The sequence below is a fragment of the Chlorocebus sabaeus genome, chromosome 8 (genome assembly GCF_047675955.1).
Source record: "Chlorocebus sabaeus isolate Y175 chromosome 8, mChlSab1.0.hap1, whole genome shotgun sequence".
In the NCBI taxonomy this organism is placed as follows: domain Eukaryota; kingdom Metazoa; phylum Chordata; class Mammalia; order Primates; family Cercopithecidae; genus Chlorocebus; species Chlorocebus sabaeus.
Window position 1 is genome coordinate 107,203,097 of NC_132911.1, and position 27,403 is coordinate 107,230,499.

The 27,403-nt window shown below is 36.5% G+C and overlaps 1 protein-coding gene across 1 annotated transcript; it reads left to right on the plus strand.

Annotated features, from left to right (window-relative positions):
- Window positions 1-30: 30 nt before the first annotated feature.
- On the plus strand, window positions 31-26,944 carry DCAF13 (DDB1 and CUL4 associated factor 13). Its single transcript, XM_008001274.3, is given in 12 exon segments — window positions 31-284; window positions 286-551; window positions 4,601-4,800; window positions 5,325-5,432; window positions 10,371-10,460; window positions 11,413-11,568; window positions 14,969-15,046; window positions 17,063-17,145; window positions 19,147-19,311; window positions 23,641-23,776; window positions 24,969-25,132; window positions 26,296-26,944. Coding segments are annotated over 12 exon segments (1,788 nt in total). The 3' UTR covers window positions 26,384-26,944.
- The last annotated feature ends 459 nt before the right edge of the window (window positions 26,945-27,403 follow it).

The following is a 27,403-nucleotide window of genomic DNA, read 5'->3' on the forward strand; positions in this document are numbered from 1 at the left end:
CGGCGCCCAGGGCCGCGGAGGTGGGACGCGATGCAGTGGCCGCCACCGTGGCGACGGTCGCCCCTTTTGAGCGCAAGTCCACCTCCGGGACCGGCGAAAGGATACGCCCACGGCGCGTGAGCGAAGCCGCAAGACTCTAGTACTGAGGGGGCATGAATGGGGCGCAGCCACTACGTCACGCCGGCGGACAGCGCGATGGAAGGGAGGTGGCAGCCTTGGCCGAGTCTCCGCCCTGCCTCGCCCACAAATGCGCCAGCGCACAGACGCGGAAGACACTGCACAGCAAGAACCGCCCCTTGCTAGCGTTTGCCGGCAAAACTACGGAGCGCCGCAGGATCCAGTTGAGCCAGCCGGCCTCCGCTCCGCGGGTCACGTGACTGGAAGTAGTCTGGGGAAAGCGGAAGTCGCATGTGGGAGTAGGCGGCGGTGGGCGGAACTCGTACCGGAGAGCTCGTGGAGTCCCGCCGTAGGAGCAAGCAAGATGAAGGTGAAGATGCTGAGCCGGAATCCGGACAATTATGTCCGCGAAACCAAGTTGGACTTACAGAGAGGTAAGATAAGTTGGTAGGGAGAAAAGGACGCTTTCCGCGAGTCCTTGGGTCTAGCCTTGGCTTTCGCGGAGTAAAGCCGGGGGAGGCTGGCACTCCAGGCTGGTTCTTCCCAAGTTCCCTTTCGCTAAGGCACACTTTGTGCTTATAGAGTCGCTGCGGAACTGGATAGCAAGTAAAGTCTGTTAAAGTCCTTTTTCTAAGAATTTCCTCTAGTGGTGAGTGGGAAATAGTTGTCTATAGTGGAGAAAGATTCCAGCTGCTGCTCTAGGATTGTCTTCAGGTTCCTATTACTGAAAAGTGGACTTGAATGAGCCAAACTCGTGGGTTGAAGGGCTGAGAGTTAAACAGGCTTTTAAAATCTTCCTACTGCTCTTGTTGCCACTTTACTACTTCACATTAGTTCTGCATGTTGGAAGAGGCAAAGATGAATTTAAAAGCCTCAGTTTTCAGTTTTCTCTTACCATCCCTTAAGACGTTTGATGAAAGAATGGTTAAAATGAAATTAATCTTTCTGGTCTGTTCCCCCATTGACTGCTAACTACTTATAAATTGTACCTTGTGATACCTAAATGACAAGGGACCAACCATGCATAAGCAGATTGTTCTAAGTGAAGAGAATAGCAGGAGCAAAGGTCTTCAGGCAGGAATGTCATTAGAGTTTCAATGAGGGAGGAGTAAGCGAGATGAGATGAGGCGAGAACAGTATTTCACTATTTTGAGTAGTAGATATTATGAACGTGTGTCAGCATTGCTAAGAAGTCTTTGCTCAAAAGATGTTTACAGTTTGTCACAAGGCAGTAATGTTTCTAAAATATAAATTAGATTTGTCATCATTCCCAGTCCTTGAATTTCTGGTCCCACCTTCCTTGTCACTTTTGTCAGTCACTACGTTTCCCACAGTGGTTTAGTATTCACTCTTGCCAATCTCAGTGCATTTCAGTCATCTTTTTTAAGGCTTCCTGTGGCACACACCCTTACCCAGTTTAGCCACTTTCTCTGGAAAACTTTCACTGAACAATCATCTGTTCCTACTTACCTCCTGCATGAGCCCCGACCCTTTCAGCACCCGTGTTCTATGATTCTATCACTTCATCACAGTGTTTATCACATTGTCTCATGATTATTATTTTGGTTAATAGTCTTTCCCATCAGACTTAGCGTCCAAAAAGGGGAAGAATCATGTTCGTGTATGCACTGTGTTTAGACAGCACCTAGCACATAATAGTGGCTTTATAAATGTCCGTTTCTCCATCTATAAAGATTCGTTTTTGCCTACGTGAAGAGATTTAGAAACAAAATGACCTATCTTGTTGGGGTTTAAAACTTTGTTGAAATTATTAAAATGCTAATTTTAGTTGTAGGAACAGCTGCTGACATCAGAGTAGATGGAAATTTTCTAGACTTCAAAAATAATCTTTGCAAAACTGATAGATGAGACTGAAAATTAAATATATTAAATAAATGTAGCCAACTATGGACATTATCATTTTGGGTATGCTTGTCTTTGTGAAGTACAGGTGGCATTCTGCAATTTGCACAGTACCATATTAACTGAACCAATCCCACTCTTTGAGAGGTTTACAGTGATTGAAATCACATCTGTTAACCACGAAACTTTGCAAAGTGGGTAATTGATTCCAGTATGCATGTCATCCAGTTAATACAGTACTGTGCGAAAGTGAGTACTGCCTGAATTTTTTTTTACAATAGTAGCCATTAAAACCAAACATTGAATTAAGCTGAAATTAGAACCTTTAAATCTATTACGGTGTTAAATCAAGATTTTTCTTAAAAAAAAAAAAAAAAAAAAAAAAAACATATTTGGCCCGGCGCGGTGGCTCACTCCTGAAATCCCAGCACTTTGGGAGGCTGAGACAGGCGCATCACAAGGTCAGGAGATCCAGACCATCCTGGCTAACACGGTGAAACCCTGTCTCTACTAAAAATACAAAAAAATTAGCCGTACGTGGCGGCGGGCGCCTGTAGTCCCAGCGACTCGGAGACTGAGGCAGCAGAATGGCGTGAACTCAGGAGGCGGAGCTTGCAGTGAGCCGAGATGGCGCCACTGCACTCCAGCCTGGGCGACAGAGCGAGACTCCGTCTCAAAAAATAAAAATCTTTAATTACATGCCCTCATTAACATACACATATGTTGAGGGGAAGGGATCTGCTCAAAAACTCTGTTATTAATGGGGCACACAAAAAGTTTGAAGACTGCTATATAGGGAGCCTCTGGAAGTTTTAAGCGTAGGAGTGACATGTAGAAAGCTGTTTTAAGATGACATCTGATAATAGGGTAAATTGCCACCAAATCAAGTAGGGATGATATTACAGTAGCCCAAGTATAAAGTAATGAAGACCCAAACTGCCTGGGGATGCAGTGGCTCACACTCATAAACCCAACACTTTTTGGGAGGCAAAGGTGGGAGGATCACTTGCGTCCTGGAGTTTGAGAGACCCCCATCTCTACAAAAAATTTAAAGATTAATGGGGCATGGTGGTGCATGCCTCAGGTCCACGCTACTTGGGAGGCTGAGGTGAGAGGCTAAGGTAGGCGGATCACTTAAGCTCTGGAGGTTGAGGCTGCAGTAGACTATAGTCACACCACTGCACTCCAGCTCGAGTGACAGAGTGATACTGCATCTCAAAAAAAAAAAAAAAAAAAAAACTAGGTTACTAGAAATAGTTAAAGGGAAAGATGGATAAATGTTGCAAAGAGATGGTGAGTAGAACTTGGAGTTTTGGTAGTAGGGAATATGGAAGATGGAATACATAAGAATGACCTAGGCTAGAGCTTTGTTGAATGTTAGGTATAATACCATTACCGGGGAGTCAGAAAGAAACAGCAGGGTGAAGTCATGGGGTAAGAAGATGCATTTACTTTTTACACATTGAGTTTTTTAGACATACGAGCTTAAAATTACTAAGCATAATTATATATATATAGAGAGAGAGTTTTGTTTTGTTTTGTGTTGTTTTTTGAGATGAAGTCACACTCTGTCAGCCGAGCTGGAGTGCAGTGGTGAGATTTTGGCTCACTGCAACCTCCACCTCCCAGGTTCAAGCAATTCTTTTGCCTCAGCCTCCCGAGTAGCTGGGACTACAGGCACGTACCACCCTCCCGCCGGCTAACTTTTTGTATTTTTAGTAGAGATGGGATTTCACTGTGTTAGCCAGGATGGTCTCGATCTCCTGACCTCATGATCTGCCCACCCCGGCCTCCGAAAGTACTGGGATTACAGGTGTGAGCCACCACGCCCGGCCCTAGGCATGATTATTAACCAGGACAATGTGTTTAGCAGCGTATCAGGACAATTAAAACATAGATTCTGGAGCCATACTGCCTTGGTTTGAATCCTGTCTCCATCATGTCATATTCAGGTTACTTAACCTCTTTGTGCCTCAGTTTTCCCATCAATAAAGTGTGAGATAGTAATAGAACTTAACACATAGGATGCTGTGGAAATTAAATGATTAAGGTTTTTGGAACAGTGCCTGGCACCTGGTGAACTCTTATGTGAGTCTTTTTTAAGTAAGTAAACAAACATAGAAAGTGCTCAGTAAATAATAGCTGTGTAATATCATCATAATCACAACTTCATGTGTCTATCAGCATAGTATTTAGCACCAGAGATTAATAATGTTCCCTGCCCCACAGGAAGCTTAGAGTTCTGTTGAGCAAACATCATGCACATGTTTTGTCCCAGGAACTGTGCTAGGCATAAGGAAATACAAATGAAAAGTGTATTGGAAGCCCTGACAGTGAACACTTACCACCCAGTTGAAGAGTGTACTAGGACATATAAAAGGGAAAGGCTGCATGTATAGATATCTAGGGTCTAATTGTTTTGTAAGATGTATGCATCCCATGATTTTCCAGTAATTTCAGAAAGATTTCTGAACAGCAGGTTTTCTACTTTTGTATTCTTAGTGTTAGGTATAGAACAGTGTCACTAACTAAATGCTTATTGAATAACTGAGTGATTAGCTGAGGAAGACAGCAAGAAATATTAAGTGTGAATTATCAAAAAGAATCATTCTTATTTCAGTTCCGAGAAACTATGATCCTACTTTACATCCTTTTGAGGTCCCACGAGAATATGTAAGAGCTTTAAATGCTACCAAACTGGAACGAGTATTTGCAAAACCATTCCTTGCGTCTCTGGATGGTCACCGTGATGGAGTCAATTGCTTGGCAAAGCATCCAAAGAACCTGGCTACTGTCCTTTCTGGGGCATGCGATGGAGAGGCAAGTGTCACTCTAAATGTTGATATTTTCAACTAAAAGTAGTTATATTACAAATGTTTTTTTCCTTTAGTTTTTAGTTACTGTAGGTTTTACTTTATTGGATTTCAATTTACTTCTCAAGACTAAATTTTGTTAGGAATACTAAGTTTCGTATTTTCTTCTTTAAACCTAAGAAAGTATAAATGCAGTAGTTTAAGAATCAATTTGATAGTAAATTAAATAATCATTTTTATAATTAAAGTATTTAAGTGTGAGTGTTTTCACAGAAGATGTTATCAACACCTAATTTCCTACTATGGCAAGTGAAAAGGTTTTGCAACACTTTAAACTAGAATCAACAGAGGATTTGCCAGATTGTATTTTTTGCTCGTCGATATACTTATCCATACGCATGGCATTGTTTTAATCCAAAGGATTTTCGTTTTAGCTCCCCAGTAGAGTAATTGTAGCCTTGTCAATGTTGAATTTATCCTGAACATTTTACATTTATAGTTCACTGAAATTCCTGGTATGCTTTATCATAGGTTAGAATTTGGAACCTGACTCAGCGGAATTGTATCCGTACAATACAAGCACATGAAGGCTTTGTACGAGGAATATGTACTCGCTTTTGTGGGACTTCTTTTTTCACTGTAAGTATAACACCATTAAGTCATTCAATTTGATCGACATAGGTAAGAATAATTTAATTGAATACATTTTTTTCAAGTTCATTTATTTGTTCCTAGGCCCTTTTGGAGTTTCACAATGCAAAATAGCTTATTAAACCTTGAAAATTACTAGTTTTCTTTATGTAATTCAGCCTTCCCCATAATGTAACATGATTAAACTAATACTCAATTTACCACAAAAGTGGAATTAATGAGAGGTGAGTCTAGAAAGAGTTTGGCTTACTCTGGAGGATTTTTGGTGCTAAGATGAGTAATTTGTACTTTTTTTAGTCAGATAGTAAGGAATCATTGAAGTTTTATGCCTGTGTGTGGCAAAATATCCGGAATGTAAAATTTACTATCTGTTTTTAAATACACAGTTTGGTGGCATCCAGTACATTCACATCACTGTGCAACCCTCGCCACCATCCGTCTTCACAACTTTTTCATCTTCCCCAGCTGAAACTAGAGTCATTAAACAATAACTCCCTTTTCCCCTCAGTCCCCAACCCCTGGTAACCAGTTTACCTCTGGTGATTTTGACTATTCTGGGTACCTCATATAAATAGAAACATATTTTAAAGAATTATACCATTTTGTGTATGTGGAATAAGCCTTTTGTGTCTGGCTTTTTTTACTTAATTGTCTTCAAGGTTTATCCATGGTGTAGTACATGTCAGAATTTCCTTTCTTTTTATGGCTAAATAACATTCCATTGTATATGTCACATTTTCTTTATCCGTTCATTCATCAATGAGCATTTGATTTGTTTCCACCTTTTGGCTATTGTGAATAGTGTTGCCATGACCATTGGTGTACAAATAGCAGTTCAAGTTCATTGAAGGTCTTTTTTAACAAGGGGAACGACAAAATCTGAGTTGTGCTTTGAGTTAAATAATTTGACAGCAGTTAGTGATCAGTTTGAAAGCCATTTTAATAGTTTGGTAGGCAATAATAAGAGGCTGCCTTATTATGGAGACTGAAAACTAGAAATCAGTGGTTGGATTTAGAAACACTTTGGAGGATTGAAAGGTTTGACAACTGAGAGGTGCCTGGGAAGAGGTTGGTTCCTGTTGCTGAGGAGCATTAGGAAGTTTGGAAGGGTGGCATTGGGAAGGATATGATGTGACAAACTGGGCTGCTCATGGGCTGTTCGAGTGAAGATGTCTATCATCAGGTCTGGAGCTCAGGAGGGAGGTCAGAGCTGAACTTGACATCATCAATATAGAATTATTCATTGAAGCCATAGTACGGCATCATTGGGAGGAAATGAAGAGGAAAATATAGAAATACAAAGATATCAAGGATGTAGCCTTGGGTAATGCCCACCTCTGGGAAGTGGGAAAACTCTGGGAGTATCCAGAGAGCTCGAAGAATCTGAATGAGCATAGTGTCCTAGGAGGAAGGAATAGTCAGTTGTGTGAACTACTCTAAATAATAATGAGAAATAAAGACTGAGAAAAACATTTTAGGAATGTAGAGATGTAAAAAATAGAAAGTTAAAGATTGTGTAATTCTAGTCTTTCACTTCGAACACTGTTAGTTTGGTGTATGTCTTTTTAAGTGTTTTGACTTACCTATACAACAGTTTTTGTATACTCATGCACTCATCAGTCAAATAGATCTTCCTTATTCTTGATTTACTGGTGACTTTTTAAAAAGCAGGTTGAACTGAGTTATAAAGTGTAGGTTGCACTCTAGGTTGGCTGGGTGCAGAAGCCAGATTACAAGAGAATAATAAAGGGAAAAGATGACATCTGGGAAACCTGATAGCTACAATTTCAAAGATTGTCATGTGAAAAAGAAAATAGACTAATTTGTTGCTCCATAGAGGGCACTGGAAATAGGTGTTAATGTTAAAAGATTTGGTTTTGGTGTAAAAACTTATTTGCTGTCAAAAAGCAGAATAGGCTACCTTGCAAAGCATTCAGTTACTTTTCACTAGAAGGGTGCAGATAAGCTGCCTGACTCTGCAAGCCCAATGTTGTGCAAGGAATTGGTTGGCAAGTGGGAATGGATGGCAACTAAGGCTTCTTACACTTGGTTATATTGATTAATAGCTCAGCCAGAAGACTTAGTGTATTTTTTATTTATTTATTTTAATGCTTAAAATGAATAAAGGCTCATTTGCAGCATTATTCACAATACCCAGGATATGGAATCAACCTAAAGTGTCCAGCAGTGGATGAATGAATTTTTTTAAAAAGTACACACACGTGCACACAGGAATACTATTCAGCCTTCAGAAAGAAGGAAATCCTGTCACTTGCAGCATACATGAATGAACCTGGAGGACATGATGCTGAGTTAAATAAGACAAATACCACGTGATCTCACTTGTGTGGAATCTAAAAAAGCCAAACTCACAGAAATGGAGTAAAATGGTCATTACTAGGGGCTTTGAGGGAGGGCGATTGGGGAGATGTTGGTCAAAAGAGACAAAATTTCAAATGGATAGAAAGTGTACTACATGGTGATTATAGTTAATAACAATATGCTGTCTTGACAACTGCTATGAAAGTGAATTAAGTGTTCTCACCACAAAACAGTATGTGAGGTAATAGATACGTTAATTAGCTTGGTTTAGCCATTCCACAGTGCCTACATATATCAAAACACAATGTTGTACATCATAAATATATATAATTTTTATTGCTAATTAAATAAAAACATTTTAAGAAATGAATAAAGACTGAAAATGTTTCATATTCACCACTTATTTCCCCCACTTTATTTTTTTTAAAGTGACAGGGTCTTGCTATATTGCCCAGGCTGGTGTTGAACTCCTGGGCTCAAGCCTATCTCAGCCTCCCAAAAAGTGTTGGGATTACAGGCATGAGTCACCATGCTCAGTTCATTGTTTCTCCCTTTTTCAAAAAGATTTTTTTTTGTTTTTTTGAGATGAAGTCTCTCTCCCTCTGTTGCCTAGGTTGGAGTGCGATGGTACAATCTCTGCTCACTGCAAGCTCTGCCTCCCGGGTTCATGTCATTCTCTTGCTTCAGTCTCCCCAGTAGCTGGGACTACAGGCTCCCACCACCACTCCTGGCCAATTTTTCCCTTTTTTTTTTTTTTTTTTGTATTTTTAGTAGAGACGCCGTTTCACTGTTAGCCATGATGGTCTCGATCTCGTGACCTAGTGATCTGCCCACCTTGGCCTCTGAAAGTGCTGGGATTACAGGCGTGAGCCACCCACGCCATAAAGATATTTTTGAGTAATGTGTGCTTTGTCAAAGATAAGACACGTGAAGACTACTTGCTGATACAACTTTAAGAATGTTTTTAAAAAATTTAGTACACAGTGTTGCAAAACATAAACTTTTATTACATGAACTTCACTAAGATATCCCAATTTATAATACCAACAGTTCCTTGTTCAGCATAACCAGCCTGGAGATGAGATGTTGTTGTAGCCAGGCATATGTTCTTGTTTGGCTACTCATTTCTATAAAATGAGAAAACCTTTCCCAGAATTGGTGGTCTGCAGAGGTTTGTACTCAATAGACTGCAGAACATCTTGGTCATTTACAAGGAAATTCAGTCTTGAGCTTGCAGACACTATCAGAAACTTGTTGGAGGGATGCTGTCTTTAGGAATGGGATGCTCGGGGACACAGTTCACCCTGTGTTCTGTAGGTGCTAAAATGTCTCTTTGGGTCAAGCCAGGTCAGTCAAGACCTGGTACCTAGATTACATCTTACATTCTCCCAGTAGAATCAGGTTTCTAGAATTGAGTTTATAGTGCCAGTGGCTCAGATTCAGAGTTGTTAATGAGATGTAGCCCTATTAAATACTTTTTGTCTATTACAAGGATGTTGTTAAGGATTCTGTTCATTGGCACCCTCAACAAAAGACATCCCTGTGTAATCTTCGTACCAAAACCTTTCCTGATCACTTATCTGTTCTCATCTCATGGGCACTGTAAAGTGTTTTGCAAGAAGTATTTTCCTTTTTGAATTTGCTGTAAGGAAAGAGCTACATTCATATTCTTCCCATAGATAAATATATCTTTGTTAATGTTTTTATCAAAAAGTGGATATAGATTGTATGTAATATATAAATGTAAGATTTTAAGTTAAAACTAGGAGTTTGGTATATATGTAGTTATATAGTACCACATTTATGATTTTGTTTTCAACCTCAAACTATATTGTGTGTTCTGTTTTGTAGTCTGTTTCACCTGATAGCTTGAACATGTCTGCCAAATACCCATGTCTAAATTACCATAGTTTGTTGCTTTGCTTTGATTTGGGCTAACGTGCCAACAGTTCAGCTCACTGTTGCCTTTTTACTATTTATGCAGCTGTCAGCACAGTGAAAAGACAAACTATGTCTTTACTAACATTATGAAAATAGTTTTGAACGTGTGGACCCTGAAAAGTTCTCAGGGTCCTCCAGAGGCCCAAAGCTCAGTTTGAAAACCACTGACTTAGTAGTTTCTGCAGTTCATGCAGAAAAGGACTTTATCTACTTCAGTATTATAACAATGCCTTCTCTCCAGTATTTTCAGATTTTTCATTTTATTTTTTACATTTAAAACTACCTGGAATTTTATTTTCATGTAGGCATCAAATTGGCTCAATTTTTTAAAATGACTAACCTGATATTATAATACCATTTCTTATAATCCGTTTTTTCTCTAAGTTGAAATGCCATGTTTATCATAATATGCATGACCTAACTTTGCCCCTGTTCTTGTTTTTCTTTTAGTCTCCTCATTATATTTTTAGTTTTATGTACTTTATATATTTGTCACAAATCTCTACTAAAACAAGGTGGGATATAAATGCATCAGTAAGTATACTGGAATGATATGGTATGTTATCTTTTTTAAACAAGATAGTTATAATTTGATATATGTGTTGGCAAGTTTTAATTTATAACTCTTGTTCATTATCATCATAATAGAACATATATTTCTAGGTTGGTGATGACAAAACTGTGAAGCAGTGGAAAATGGATGGGCCAGGCTATGGAGAGGAGGAAGAGCCATTACATACGATATTAGGAAAGGTACAAAAGTAAATTGACTAATAGCTTGCTTATTAAAATTGTTTTATTTAAAATTATTTTATAGTTATAATTTTAAAGATGGGGAAGAAGATGCAAATAAGAAATGAAAGACTTTAGGCTGTAATTGTTGACCCATTTACGCAATATTTAATGCAGCTAAGGTCCTTTGATGCTAAAGAATGTTAAGTTTTTTTTTTTTTTTGGTATTCATTGTAGTAGAGTTTGATTTCTGTTTTTAGCTAGAGAATACAATGAAACATTTCCTATAGCAAGACCATGGAGAAAAAGATAGATGTTCAGAAAATGCTTCAGCTTGTCCGGTTTATATCATCATAGATCTTACACAAAACTCAGAATTTCTTAGTTGAAAGACTCCTTTAGGAAATGAAGAAATTTAATAGTATTATGCATCATGTATAAATCTTATTAATGTTTCTACCAAATTATTCTGCAAATCAGATGATGGGTGGTTTAGTTTTAAGAATAATTTAGAACATTTGGCCTATCCATGTTTTATAATGTTTACATTTTTATATTCACCTAACAATTCCAAAATTAGATTTAATCTTTAAATTAAATATACATTTTAAAAATCACTTTGTCATTTCAATATTATAGTTAGTATATAATATATAGGTTCTGCTTTAGGTTTCAAGAAGTTCTAAATGTTCTTAAAGGGATAGGGGAATGGGGTATGAGTATGAGGTAGAGATAATTTATAGTTGGAAACACGTTAGTAATTTCTAAAACAAAATTGGTTTCATTCTTAAAATGTCTTGTCTCTTTATGGTATTGTTTCCTCCTTTAAGTAAGGACTTCAAAGAAGTTTCTTTGTGAACAGGACTTTTCTCAAAAAAAGATAGTATAGATAAATATGTTTAAAATATTATTCTGCAGATTTGAATTGGTAATGAAAACAATCCTCTTCATAACAATCTTTTTACTTTTAAAGACAGTCTATACTGGGATTGATCATCACTGGAAAGAAGCTGTTTTTGCCACATGTGGACAGCAAGTAGACATTTGGGATGAACAAAGAACTAATCCTATATGTTCAATGACCTGGGGATTTGACAGTATAAGTAGTGTTAAATTTAACCCAGTTGAGGTAATGTGTTTTTTTAAAGTATGTTTTGCTTTTTTGTTTCCTTATTATTGCTTAATAATTTCAGTTCTGTTTAGGAAACTTTTGAATGTATGATAGAAACTTCTGAATTTTAATGGTGTTTTGGCATTTTGTCAATTTTCCTGATTGTATATGAGTTCTGATACCTTTGCTCAAATCCCAACATGTTTCCCAGCAGTTTAGTCCCAGATACTAGAGTTAAGCATTGTTAGAGGAGTGGTGTATGCATTTCCCCATTGGGGTAAAATCCAAGTAAATATAGTCCTGTTTTAACTTTAGTTTTACTCATGCCTTCAACCTCATGTGCCATAGATTATGTCATTTTACATTTAGGAAAATGTTAATTTTTCTACTCCGCTTGACGGTCAGAAGAAGGAGCATTGGACATCATTTTGTCTATTTGTAGTTGGTAAGGTACCAATGCTTCATAAAAACATTTGTGATTATTGTTGAACTGCATGGTAATTAGTTATAGTTATATTTTTCTTTGCTCAGAAGTCTGAATTGTGATTCCTAGTTCCTCCAGCCTAAGGGAAGAGTTGGAGATTGGCCACTACATATTGTCCGTTTAGGTCTGAATTTAGGAATGGAAGCTGTCCTGAAGGCTAAGCTAGCCCTTGGACTCCAGATCTTTCTCTGAACTTTTTCTTAATATATAACAATAGATGAACTGATTGTCCAAAATACTCAGTAGGGATACTTTTTTTCCTGCTGAAAGAAAAGGCAATCACAGCATATATAAGCCAATTTTAGCAGTTATTGTGAGGCTACCATTTTAGGTAGTATGAGAGAAAAATCCTAATATGCAAGTGTTATGCTCTTAAAGACTCAACCTGATAAAGGGTAGGAAGTAAGGTTGAGTCAAAATAGGTATAAAAATTGTTTGTATGATGTACTGGAAAATGAGATGTTGCAGTGCGACGTGAGCTTGGCCTTGAGGAATTGCTGAGAAGTCAGGGGACACTCTTCGTGCAACTACCACATGCTTACACACACACACTTTCTAGAGAGGCTACAGGTCTAGAATAGGTTGGCAAACTAGTCTGTGAGCCACATGTGGCCCCACTGCCTGTTTTTGTAAATAGAGCTCTACTAGAAGACGGCCATGTTCTCTTGCGTACATATTGTCGGTAGCTGCTTTTGTGCTATGATGGCAGAGTTGAGTAATTGCCACAGAGACCATATGGCCCACAAAACCTAAAATACTTACTCTCTGTCCATTTACAGAAAAAGTTTTCTGATGCCTGGTCTGGAGTATCTGTCTCTGTTATATCTTTCTCACTCTATCCTCCATCTTCCTTCCTTATGTTCCCCTTGGTTGTAGAAGAGAGAAATGGCATGCATGGGAAGGCAGCTACCCTTGCAGAGCAGGACCAACTGTAAAAGTTGATAACATATGTGAACATTTTTTAAAAGTGCTCTCCAAATTGAAGATGGTGATGATATTACTTACTAAAAAAAAAAAAAGAAAACACACACAAACAAAACCTAGACACTGGTTCTTACTATTTAGAGGAACAAAAAAGTCTTTTGCTTCTCTGTTTTGGTGAACATCTGTATCAGAAGGAGCTGATCACCAATTCTAAAATCATAATTATTAGGGATGACCTAGTGACCGTGTTTTTCAAACTTGCCTGTATAACAGCTGTATTTGTTCAGCTGTGTTTTTGTTTTTTTTTTTAATTACTATTAACCTTATGAACTTAGTGGTAAAAGTAAATGGTGTGCATGTCTCTTATCCTATTTTAAATTTAATGGAAAGGGCATGTTGCTGTGAACAAATGGAGTGTATTTGTATTTGTCTCCTCTAATCATTAATAATTAATTTTCTCTAAAAATATTGAAGCATAGAATTCTGGTAAAGCCAAAAGTTTATGCTGGTCATTGGCACGTTTTACAGTGTGAAAGTTGGCATTTGGTCTAGGTAGATTGTTTTGCTTTGTTCAAAGTCTTTCTTTTTAGAAATGGAACCTGGTCAGACCCTGAGGTGACATTGACATAACAAGCCAAGAAAGGTTGAGGGACCTCACTAGGGAAGTCTCCGAAAAGCAGCCATTAAGATAGCAGGCTTTCAGAAAGAACTGAGTGGAAATCAAGATCATAACATTAGCTTTATGATGTGTTATTTGAACTGTGTACAGACAGTAGGAGGAGTTAGCTGGCCATGCAACTATTAGTAAATAGCTCTTCTTGCAGCCCCCATTCTTGCAGTAGGAAGTAATTGTAGGCAGAAGCTAATAGTTGTGAGTGTCAGGAACCATGAGTGAGGAGGAATGATGCTACAGAAAGAGGGTTTCAGGGATCCACTGGATGATAAAGGGCTTATTTTTACTTAATGCCAAGGGGTTATGTAAGTACCATGCACATTTATAATTGACTTACAAATAAAATAATTAGAAAAATCTTCAAACAGTTGGACAAAAGACAGGCCTAATTTATAGAGAGTTAAACATAAAGGAACATTTAACTACTAATAAAACAGTAAATTTATACAGCTAGGAAATACTGTCATACAGATACTGACTTTTAAATGACACTACCCAGTGCTGCCCAGTTGCATTAAAATGGACGTATCCCACATTGTAGTGTATGCTGCTACAGCTCTTTGGAAAATAATTAGCCCTAAATATCAAAAGCTATAAAGTTGTTCATACCTTTTGATTCAGTAATGTCATTCGTGAAATTTTATCCTAAGGAAATAATTCAAAAGAAGAGATAAATATAGGGGGGAAATGTTTATTGAAGTGTTACTTATAACAGTAAAAAACGGGAAGCAAGTCTTAAGTTGAAGAGTGGGTAAGTAAAACACGTTTTATTACAAATTAGAACACAGTAATATCTGTACATTATCATCCCTGACATCTAAAATACATGCATGGGGGCCGGGCCCGGTGGCTCATGCCTGTAATCCCAGCACTTGGGGAGGCTGAGGCAGGTGGATCACGTTAGGTCAGGAGTTCGATACCAGCCTGGGCAACATGGTGAAACCCTGTCTACTAAAAATACAAAATATTAGCCCATTGTGGTGGCGTACCCCTGTAATCCCAGCTACTCCAGAGGCTGAGGCATGAGAATTGCTTGAACCTGGGAGGTAGAGGTTGCAGTGAGCCAAGATTGTGCCACTGCACTCCAGCCTGGGTGACAGAGCAAGACTCTGTCTCTAAATAAATAAATAAATAAAATAAAATACAAGCATGGGGATTTTACAATGAAAATACTTGGTTTAAGTTGCTGAGATTATGGATAATTTATTGTACCCTCTTAAAATGGACTTTGTTTTTTAACATAAATATTAAGGGCAATTAAATCATTTGTTTACTGAATGGATGTGGTTTGCTGCCAGGTCTGGCTTTTAACTGGTGATTGTTTTACTTGTTTTTAGACTTTTCTCTTGGGAAGTTGTGCATCTGACAGGAATATAGTACTGTATGATATGAGGCAAGCTACTCCTTTGAAAAAGGTGAGTTTCAGTTTTGACTTTTGCTTCATACAGTTGGTATTATATATTCCTCTGTAAATAGAGTGACTAAAAATATGTAGCAAATATTTTCTCAGAATTAAAAAAATTTTTTATACAGATGTTCTTAGAACTCTTCATGATGATAGCCATGTTCTTTCAGCTCCTCATTGCTTTTTAGAGACTCTTAAATTTCTACTAGGTATTGTATCCTAGTCATCATCCTTGTGTCTTCCATGATGCCAGTACATTTTAGGCCTCTAATTAATACTTACTGAATTGAAAGCTCTTAAGGGTATTGCATCCCGTTACTTAACCATGTAATAATATTCAAATAATATTCAATAAAATTCAAGCCCCGTGATTATCATATGACATATACAGTATTTTATTCCAGAAAGTTTTAGAACTCATTCACATAACCAGCTTTTTTTTTGTTCAGTTACATGCTGATCAATACTAGTTTGACATTTAGGCAAGCACTATCCTGTTGAAAGTAACAGATTTCCTAACAATTCTAAAGTAGTAATTTCAGGACTTAGATATCAAAGCTAATAATACAACCTTAAGCTAACTCTCAAGCGGGAGACAGGTACTGTCTATAAGTAAGGAAAGGAGTGCCATTGTAAGTAAAAGGGTGTAAAGTTTATTTCAGGTACTAGAATTTTGAGTGACAGAAAGGGCTGGACATCATTCAGATGCCACAAGTCTGTTTTCATAGTCCACATACAAAAGAAATGCTTTTAATACTTGCTTTTGTTATTCCTAAATCATTTTTACAACAGGTAATAAACTGGACATATTAGGAGAGTACATTCATTGAAGTTTGAAATAGATAAATATGATAATCTTTCCAAAGTACCACTTATATCATTTCACTCATTCATGTGGTTTAATGGGAAGATCCTGTATGAACTTTGGTCTTAGACTTTAAACAAGTTAACCTAATCTGTGTTTCTCCTGTAAAGTGATGGTATTAATAACTATCTCACAGCACTTTGCCAAGAATAAAACATGATACTTTAAGCATTTAGCAGAATGCTGACATGAGGTACTAGTTTAATAAATGGTCATTTCTGCCCCCTCCCACCTACCTAACACTCTTTCTGTTTTTTTTAAAATTTAGTTTATTTCTCGTTATTATTGCCTCCTGCTTTGTACATTCTCAGTTTTTAATGGAGCTCCATTAATTTTAGGTTGAAGAAAATGTAGCCTGCCTTTCAAGGTGCTCTGAAATCTGGTTCTAATTTGCAACTCATTTATTTCTTTTAGTCAGTAAGGTAACATTGAATTGGAGTTTGTTACATGTAGGTCACTTTGACAGATGTAGGGATTGTTAAACACTGCTACTTTCTATTGCTTCTTTGCTCTGTCTACTAGTCTATCAATGTTTCTTTTATCCTTTCTCTCATAAATGTAGTAGTTCTTAATCAGGGGTTGTAGTCCCCTACCAGGTACAGTTCTGGGAATGCAAGAGGGACGTTTAGTGGGAGGTCCCTGAGTGACAAAACATCCTACAGTGGATAGTCAATACACAACAAAAGATAATCCTGCTCAAAATGCCAATAGTGTTCCCATTGAGAAACACTGAATTACTGATCCTTCACAGGTCAGTTCAAATCATACTTGTCTTTAGAAACAGTTCTCTATGTTAACCCTAAGCTCACCATAAATTTTGCCCCTAATTTGATACTTAGTCATTTGTTACTTTATTGTTTATATTTTAACTTTTATTATGTGTCACATTTTTCTGACTAAACTATAAGTTGTTTGAGATTAGGGGACTGGGAGTTAATCATTTCTGTTTTTATATTTACTACTACACCTGTGTATTTAAGAAGCAATTACTGATTGCTTTCTCTTCCCATTGCACTGAGCTGAGTACTTTACACATAATAGGTGTTTATGAAATATTTGCTTAAATCAGTGGGGGAAAAAAGCGAAAGGAAGTGGGAAATTCATCCATTTTAGAGGTAATTAATTTCATGGTAATGGGATAGTATATGCTTCCTTTCTCAGGTTATCTTAGATATGAGAACAAATACAATCTGTTGGAACCCTATGGAAGCTTTCATTTTTACAGCAGCAAATGAAGATTATAAGTAAGTTTCCCTCTTTTAAAAAGTTGTGTATTTCTATCAGGAATGGCTTAATTGTATAAGTCGTACTAATAAAATATATACCACTAGGTAGGTATACCTGTAAAGTTTGAAAACTCATTTGTTTAGCTTTAAAAAGTTTTCCAAATTGGAGAAGAACTTCTTAGAAAAGTATTTATTTTGTCAGTATTTAGAATGATGTAGACCAAGGAGAGTAAACAACTAGTGGACCAAATCCTTTCTGTTGCCTGTTTTTATAAAGGTTTGTTGGAATATGGCCACACCCACGTATTTATATATTTGATATGGCTGCTTTTGTGCTATAATGCCTCAGTTGAATAGTTGCAGCAGAGACCTTATGGCCCACTTGCCTGAAAATGTTTGCCATTTGGCCCTTTACAGAAAAGTTGGCTGATGTTTGATGTAGATCTTATAAATAATGACTGAAGCATACATGTTTTAATGGAAATGAAAATATCTGCCTGCAATGTTTGTATTGCAATGAGTATCAGGTAGCTGATACTCATGTAGTCATCAGCTATCACTATTCAGTCAGATGGAAGAAAAATTATGGTTATCTTTTCAGTATCCATATAAGGTAGGTGGGACATGCACGTTATCCCCTTTTTAAGATATTAAAGCAGGGAGATTAATCTCCCAGGGAGGAAAGAGTGTCTTCTCTTTTTTTTCCACAAAGCATTTATTACAGTGTTATGCCTTTGATAGATTCTTAATACATGTTTTTTAACAAGGCAGAAGGTTGTTGGTGGATTGAACTTTAGATCTTCTGTATTGTTTTATGTTCCACTATATAGATTTGAAAGCAAAAAAGTAGTATTAGCTCATAAAAGGATTTATTATATGATGTTTTAGTGGTGCCAACTAAAAGCATCTTTTATGACTTTCTGCTAAAAATAGGTTTAGTCCAGGAGTTTGAGGTTGCAGTGAGTTGTGATTGGGCCACTGCACTCCAGCCTGGCCAACAGAACAAGACCCTGGTGTCTTAAAATAATAAAAGAAGCTCAATTAGACTCTCATTAACTAGCAATACCAAACCACAGTAATTGAAGCTTTTTTTTTTTTTAACCTTTATTGATGTTTTGAAATTAAGTGACATCTTCCAGTTAAAGGCAATAAAAGACAAGAGTAATACAGCAAAAAATCAAAATGTTGGGATTTTATTAAGCATTATTTATAATAAAACGTTGGAAACTATTAAAATATAGGGAAATATCGCAAGGACAGAAAACCAAACACCACATGTTCTCACTCATAGGTGGGAATTGAACAATGAGAACACTTGGACACAGGAAGGGGAACATCACACACCGGGGCCTGTCGTGGGATGGGGGAGGGGGGAGGGATAGCATTAGGAGATATACCTAATGTAAATGATGAGTTAATGGGTGCAGCACACCAACATGGCACATGTATACATATGTAACAGACCTGCACGTTGTGCACATGTACCCTAGAACTTCAAGTATAATAAAAATATATAGGGAAATAAATTATTTGAAGTTATATATACAGCCATTAAAATATTTTCAAAGATTGTTTAATAACATGGGTAATGCTCATTAATATGCTACATGAAATATCAGAATATAGAACTTTACATAGTATTTCAATTTCATTAAAAGTATGCATTTAAATAGTATGGTGAAAAGGGTTTCTAAAAAATTATGCTGCACTAAATAACTGGCCTCTGGGTAGCAGAATTAAAGGTAATTTTTGTACTGTGTACTTTGAAATTTCCACATTTTCTACAATGAGATTTATAAGGAGGAAAATGTGTTGGTGTATATATAAGTGGAGTCTTAAGGCATCATAAAAACTGCTGAAATTTTTCCTTATCCCTCACCTGCTTGTGTACAGCATTGAGCTTTTTGTTTAGATGTGCATTGTTTTGCATATGGGTCTTGTTTTCACTGGTATCTTTTAGTACTGCATATGGCATCTTTTTAGAAATAATGTGTCAAATATTTAAAAATTCTTTTACAGCTTATATACTTTTGATATGCGTGCACTGGACACTCCTGTAATGGTCCATATGGATCATGTATCTGCAGTGCTTGATGTGGATTACTCTCCCACTGGGAAGGAGTTTGTGTCTGCTAGTTTCGATAAATCTATTCGAATCTTTCCTGTAGACAAAAGTCGAAGCAGGTATGTGCTTACCAGTAAACCATTTATATTCTTATGTCACAACAATGGGGATACATTCTGAGAAATGAGTTGTTGGGCGATTTCATCATTGTGTGAACATCATAGAGTGCACTTAAACAAAACTAGACGGTATAACCTGTTAGACACCTAAGGCTGTGTGGTCATATGGGGTAGCCTGTTGCTCCTAGACTACAAATCTGTTCAGTATGTTACTGTGCTGAATACTGTGGGCAGTTGTAACACAGTGGTATTTGTTTATGTAAACATATATAAACATAGACAAAGTACAGTAAAAATCCAGTATTATAATGTTAATGGACCACTGTCATGTATGCAGTCTATCATTGACCAAAATGTCATATGACTATTTTTGTTTCATTTTTCTTTGTCCTGATTATTATTTATCTTTTCTGAGAGGGTACCTGAAGTTTAATAAAGTTTTTTGCCCCAATACAGTTTAAGAAAAATTAGTAATAATACATTTGTTACTTTTTACTTAGTCAAATCCAACTCTGTACACCAAACCAAAAATTTAAAAAGAAATAAAAGTAAGTTTAAATTGTCAAGACCATCCTCCTCGATTTTACTTTAGTAGGTATATGGCTTGGTTGATGAGAGGTAGGAGATTTGAATACTCAGCTGTCCCATAGTCTCGTGTGTGTGTCTCATTCTGTAAGCACATTCAGTGTGATTCTAACATTTAATATTTGTATTGTGTTTTGTATAGTTTGGCCCTTTACTACATACTATATGTTATTAAATACAGTATCTATTTATATATCTATTGTATCATATTTTTGTATAGAGGTAGTTTACCAGAAAATGATGGCATTTTAAGGAGTTTGCAAGGGGAATTTTGTTCTCTAGTTTTCGCTTCATAGACTGACTTTAAGTCCTGTACAGATACAGCCCCCTGTGTAGTGAATTATGGTTTACAAAGAGCTGTTATACACATTCCCATTGTTCCTTAGTAATGCTTTAGATGTGTTCCTAGAAGCATGCATAAAATAAATCCAAATAAATAGAAATAATTTTTCTCAAAAAATTATGATAATTGGATGATTATGGTCATAGCCAATCTACTTATCTAACTTTTTGCTGTTTTACTTGTGATATTTGTGTCTTTTTCCACTGTAATTTGAGGAAGCCATATGAATTTCTAAACCATGTATCGTCATTGTCAGCAGATAATTGTCATTATCACTGTTTATCTGATTTTGAAGGTGCTTCAGTTAGAAGCGTACTGACAGGAGTGTTTTGATGGCTTTGATCTTCATTTCATCATTTCTGTTGTAGAGCTTCTGCTATGTGTTCCTATGTGACTATTGCTTCCTTTGTCGCTGCCTTGATATTCTCCTGATTGTCATGAGGGGTTTTTTGGGGTTATTCATTTAGGCCCAAGGCAAGACTAATAGCTTTCATTTTTCTCACACCTCTGGAAAATGTTGAGAATCAAGAGAATATGGTCCTCCATCATTTCTTGGCACCACAACTTCCAAAGGTAGTAGGATAATATTTTTCCAACATGATACATAAGTAGACACAAAGAATGAGAAGAGAACAAAGAAAAAAACAGGACCTATGATTCCAAAGGGCCAGCAGCTGAGTTCAGGCTGAATTATTCCAAAGCTAGCATGGACAGCTGAATGTAGGTCTAGCTAGAAAGCTCACATTATTCCAAAATTGTATAAAAGGGTTCTTCTATTTCATTTCCAAGGAATTGTCTCCTGATGTTGTTTGGAGGTTTTGTAATCACAGTCTTAATATGTGTTAACGTCCTGTTGTGTTTAGATATAAATGGTGTTCCCTCTGACCTTTGCCTTTATCTGCTGGAAAGCCAGTTCTAATTTGTTTTTGTGGTTTGTTTCCTATCATTATAAACATCAAATAACTCGTGCTTGGATGAATAATCTGTATTTAAAAAATATTTTCCTTTAAAAGACCTTAAAATGGCTAAAGCAAAATATTTTTAAAATAAATTTTGAGGAAATTTTTTAAAACTGCAGTTAAGTTAGTATTTGAAAGTAGGCTTTTGTTGGAAGTTCATTCAGTATTTACTGAACAAACAAGTAAATTAATAGTGTTCACATGGAAAAATTAGTGTGACTGTGTACATAAAAAATTTAAGCCTTTAAAAATATGTTTGTCTCCTAAGAGTAGAACTTTTTTTTTTTTTTTTGAGACGGAGTCTCACTCTGTCACCCAGGTTGGAGTACAGTGGTCGGATCTCAGCTCACTGCAAGCTCCGCCTCCCAGGTTTACGCCATTCTCCTGCCTCAGCCTCCCGAGTAGCTGGGACTACAGGCACCCGCCGCCTCGCCCGGCTAGTTTTTTGAGTTTTTTTAGTAGAGACAGGGTTTCACCGTGTTAGCCAGGATGGTCTCGATCTCCTGACCTCGTGATCCACCCATCTCGGCCTCCCAGAGTGCTGGGATTACAGGCTTGAGCCACCGTGCCCGGCCCCTAATAGTAGAACTTTTGGTGAGCTTAATAAACTTAGAATATATGCAGACATAAGCATATCTAGAAGTTAAGAACTCAGCATAGTTTACCATTGAGGAGGATTCTCAGTTACTTAAGTGACTAATAACCATTGGATTTGACCGGTCTACTGCATGAACAGATTATGTTTAATGGTTATGGAAGCCTGATTGAATTTCCCTACTTCAAACGCATTATACTGCTTTGGAAAAAAGGGCTTCTTAGGTATATGGAGATTATAAGAAATGAGTCTTCAAAAGCAGAGCATTGAGGGGGAGAAGAAAAAGCAGTCTGTCATCTAGTTTTCATTTTAATAGGACATTCTTTTTAATCATCTTTTAAAAATAAATTTCTTATGGTTTATCAAAGTGCTTAAAACATACCTATCAGAAACGGTGTAAAAGACTAGTTTTGTGCGTATGGTTGAGAGATTTTTTTTTTTTTTTTTTTTTTTTGAGACGGAATCTGGCTCTGTCACCCAGGCTAGAGTGCAGTGATGCCACATGGCTCACTACAGCCTCTGTCTTCTGGGCTCAAGTGATCCTCCTACCTCAGACTCCTGAGCAGCACCACACCTAGCTAATTTTTAAAATTTATCTTTAGTAGGTATGGGGTCTCTCTATGTTACTCAGGCTGGTCTTAAACTCCTGGGCTCAAGTAATTCTCTTACCAGAGTACTGAGATTACAGGTGTGAGCCACCACACCTTGCCTACTTTAGAGATATTTTTTATAGGTATGAATATTTGATTTAGTCATTCTGTTTTGAGTTTTCTTTTACTGTGCATAGTTTATTGAGCCTATTTCCTTGCTGTTTATATACTCTGCATTTTGAATAATTTAATCCAGACACAAAAATTTTATTTATCCAGAAGTTTCATCTTACTTTTTCTGACCTTGTATTTTACTTGGTTTTTAATGCCCTTCTTAACACTTACTAATATAGTATCACCTGTGAATTCACCTAGCATATTTCACAGCCTTTCCTAATAGGTATTTCACATCTCCATTTATTAAATGATTCCTACCTCAACTTATCAGACACTTCTGTAGCCCTCCCTTTCTTTTCACACATGTAAATCATCAACTCACTTTAATTAAACTTTTTTTTTTTTGTTTTTTGAGACGGAATTTCACTCTGTCATCCAGGCTGGAGTACAGTGTCATGAATTTGGCTCACTACAACCTCTACCTCCCAGGTTCAAGTGATTCTCCTGCCTCAGCCTCCCGACTAGCTGGGATTACAGGTGTGTGCCACCACACCCAGCTAATTTTTGTAATTTTAGTAGAGACAGGATTTCACCATGTTGGCCAGGCTGGTCTAATTAATTAAGCTTTTTAAACAATTTAACCAAAACAAAATTCTGGCATTAGCTTCAGCATACCAGGAGGTACTCTTTGAAGACCATTGCATTTCTTTCTTTTTCAATAAAATGAAGGGAGAAAAAAGTGTGTTGACCTGAATTGATTTGATATGGGGAAGAGGCCTTTTAAGATCAAGTCCTTTCTTATTGTTACAAAGTTACCTCAGTTGAACATCATATTTTGTTTGCATTTTATGCTTTTATTCTGTGAGCTTTTCTGTACATCTGATTTTGCTTAGTTTGTTCATATTTATTTCTCTTACTAGATAGTAAGGTCTCTGAGAGCGGAGATTTGTTTAATACCCCAGCACTTAACACAGAACGTTATTAGTTGGGTTCAATAAAAATGCATTGACAATAATTTGAATTTTTATTTATACTCCTATAGGACTCAGAAATGATATCCTGATACTTAATAGGCAGTGGTTACTCAAAGAAAATCTGTACCAAAATCCAAAGGGTTTTAACTTAATTCCTTTTCTATAGGGAGGTATATCACACAAAGAGAATGCAGCATGTTATCTGTGTAAAATGGACTTCCGACAGCAAGTATATTATGTGTGGATCTGATGAAATGAACATTCGCCTGTGGAAAGCTAATGCTTCTGAAAAATTGGGTGTGGTAAGAGAATTCATTTTCTTCCATTGTCATAAAGCTGATTTCTAATTTTATTAGATATTACATTGTGAAAATTTACTTTTAGGTATTTTTGGGTATTTTGATCAAATTGACATAGCTGTGATAAAAAAATAAGTTAGCAATAAATGGACAAGGTTGTATTGATAATTGTTTCATTCTGATCTATTGGAGACACTGTACATTCAAATTGACATTTAAGACCTTCAGAATACCTTTATTAATTCAGATGTTTGATAATATGGAGTCTTATTGGTATTTTGTGTTTTGCTTGAGGTAGAGACAGAAGATGCAGGAACTAGAAGCTCAGAACTTAAGAGCTCGTATCTCTTTTGTTAGAGAAATAGTCATCCAGCAACTCAAAGGCTGCAAGTCCCTGGGAGATCTTTTAATATCAAAGGCACAATGGAACATTTAATACATACAGAAAGCTTCAGACTTTAAAAAAGATTCCATGAAAAAATAGCAGGTGTTATCACTGGCTGGTTACCTCCAGGATAGGGGATTATGGTTGATTTTGTTTTGTTCTTGATGTTTTTCTAAATGTCCCATATTTTCTATAAGAAACATACAAAGTGTTTATATTAGAAATAAATACCAAGTTTAAGAAGTAAAGAGTAAGTGTGAATTATTTTCTACTTAGCCCTGATAGGAAAATCAAAGGCAATTCTGTTTTAAGTTTAATGATTGGTAAGTATTGCATTGTGCCTAGGTCCATCATTAAATGTTCCTCTAAATTATATCATCCTTAACATTTGTTAAACAAAGGCTAGTTCTTATGGAATTGGATACTTATTTTTACTTTTCTGTTTCACTATGTTTAACTCACCTCCCTACCCACCCCCAAAATTTTCAGTGAGTGATTTAGATGCTTTTCTATGTTATTGATGCCTAGGGAAGGTCCAACTCAGTGATCCACACGGCCCTACTCCTTCAGCACTGCTGCTTTCTACTGGGTGGCATCTGTTCTACACGGCGAGTGTGTTGTCTAAAAGGAAATTCAGTGCTTGCAGAGCTAGTGTTACTAATATAACTTTGTAAAGTGTAGAATTACATTGGCAATTTTGGTTGCATATGATAAAAGTTTAGGTTTGGGGGAAAAGGGTGCTTTCTAGTTTCTTTATACTGAAGCAAAACAACATACTGTTCATTAAGATACTAAAATGTGTATTTTCAGCTTACATCACGAGAAAAAGCAGCCAAAGATTATAACCAGAAATTGAAGGAGAAATTTCAGCATTATCCTCATATAAAACGTATAGCTCGTCATCGACATCTACCAAAATCTATCTACAGCCAGATTCAGGAACAGCGCATCATGAAAGAAGCTCGTCGACGAAAGTATGTTTTGAGGCATTTGACTCTATCTATTACCCTTTTCTGACTTCTGCTCTAATCTCACCGAAAACAAACAACTGCCATTCAAGGGAGTAGTTTATGTGCTGTTATTTGATGGTACATTAGTGATGTGTTTGAAGACTTCTACAGAAGGCCTTTCTTTTTTTTTTTTTTCTTCCTTTTGAGACGGAGTCTTGCTCTGGAGTGCAGTGGCACAATCTAAGTTCACTGCAAGCTCCGCCTCCCGGGTTCACGCCATTCTCCTGTCTCAGCCTCCTGAGTAGTTGGGACTACAGGTACCCGCCACGATGCCCTGCTAATTTTTTGTATTTTTAGTAGAGACAGGGTTTCACCATGTTAGCCAAGATGGTCTCGATCTCCTGACCTCGTGATCGCCCACCTCAGCCTCCCACAGTGCTGGGATTACAGGTGTGAGCCACCGCGCCCAGCCCAGAAGGCCATTTCTTTTTCCTTTTCCCAATAAAAGGAAGCAATGACTATCTGAGAATGGGAGAATTTCCATTTTGAGAATATGTTTAAAGGACAAACGAGGAAAATGAATTACCAAAATAAGAAAACACTTGCTCATATTAAAAAATTATTGTAAATAATGTTTTAAAAAATAATTTCTGATGTAGCTGGAATTCAGAGATTTTGTGTACTTCCAAGTTAAATAATTAATCTATAGTAGAGCTCTTAAGTAAAAGTTTTCTAATATACTTTATTATAACATGACATCTATCATTTTGGATATAGAGCAGAGCTACTGCCACTACCACCATTTCTCCTGTGAAATATTCTTCTCTTTGAAATAGTTGAAGTCATGCATGAAATTCTAAGAGGTCTTTATTTTTCATTTAGAATGTACAAATGGCTATTATTTCTCTGTCTTTGGGTAGATGTTGCGGTAGAATCACTTTTAGAAATTGTATTAACTGTGGCAGGTTTTTAGACTTAGTAAAGGACCCTGTTAGGTAAATAGGATAAGAAGCAATTAAATAAGTAAAGTTGATTTCTTGGTACTAACTTCCTTTTACCTATTGTCATTGTGAAATTATTTTTTAAATAGATATTTTTCTAGTGAAAGAAAATGCTTTGATTTTTCTGAGAAAGTTTTAAGATGAATTCTCATAAACTTGCTTATATTTTGTATATTTTATTCCTAGGGAAGTGAATCGTATTAAACACAGCAAGCCTGGATCTGTGCCAATTGTGTCAGAGAAGAAGAAGCATATAGTGGCAGTTGTAAAATAATTGATTCCTAACAATCCTGATGTATAATTATTTGTTACTTTTGATTTGAGAACGCTACAAAGTGCTGGTACTAGATTAATTGCAGACATTTTAGTTATATGTGTAGAGCTTTATTGTTATTCCTTTTAGCTACCCTGAAAAATGATCCCTAAAGGTGGCCTAGTTGATAAGACTATCTGTTTTATCCTTAATCTGCATTCTTCTTTCATTGTAGAATACAGTATTTGCAACTCATTTTTTCTTGTTTTTATTACAGATACACTTTCTTTCTTTCTGATCCATTATTGTAGACACTGTACCTTCAAATTGACATTTAAGACCAAACCATCTCTTACGTTATCTTTAATATTACTTTGAATAATGATTGCAATGTTTCTTCCTATGATTCCATATAACATTTAGAATAATGATGTCAATTTTTTACAACTGAATTTATTTCTAGTGCTTATATTTGGCTTTTTGAGTCTTTCAAAACAATCAGCCTGCATTTATATAACTTTTATAAATAATAATCTAATTTGGGTCAAGTTAAGATATTAAAAGTTCCTTTCAGCATTGAAACTTTGGCCTAATTTTGGTAAATAATTTTCAATCTCACTAAATCCTAAATAGCTGTGTGACATAGGTTTTTTTTAAAATCATCAACTTAGTAAACTTTATTATAAATATGTATAAATCCAAATTTTAGGAAATTGTAAGTAAAGAAGAGATTTTAAAATCCAAAGAAAAGAATGTGTTAAGAATACAGTCATCACTCTGTATCTGTGGGAGATTGATTTCAAGACCTACAATGGATGCCAAAATCCAAGGATGCCCAAGTCCTTGGTATTAAATGGCATAGTATATGCATATAACCTCTGCATATTCTCCCAAATACTTAAAATCATCTCTAGATTACTTATAATACCTAATACAATGTAAATGCTAAATAAATAGTTGTTATACTGTATTGTTTAGGGAATAATGATGAGAAAAAAAGAGTCTGTACATGTTCAGTACAGATGCAGTTTCTTTTGTCCA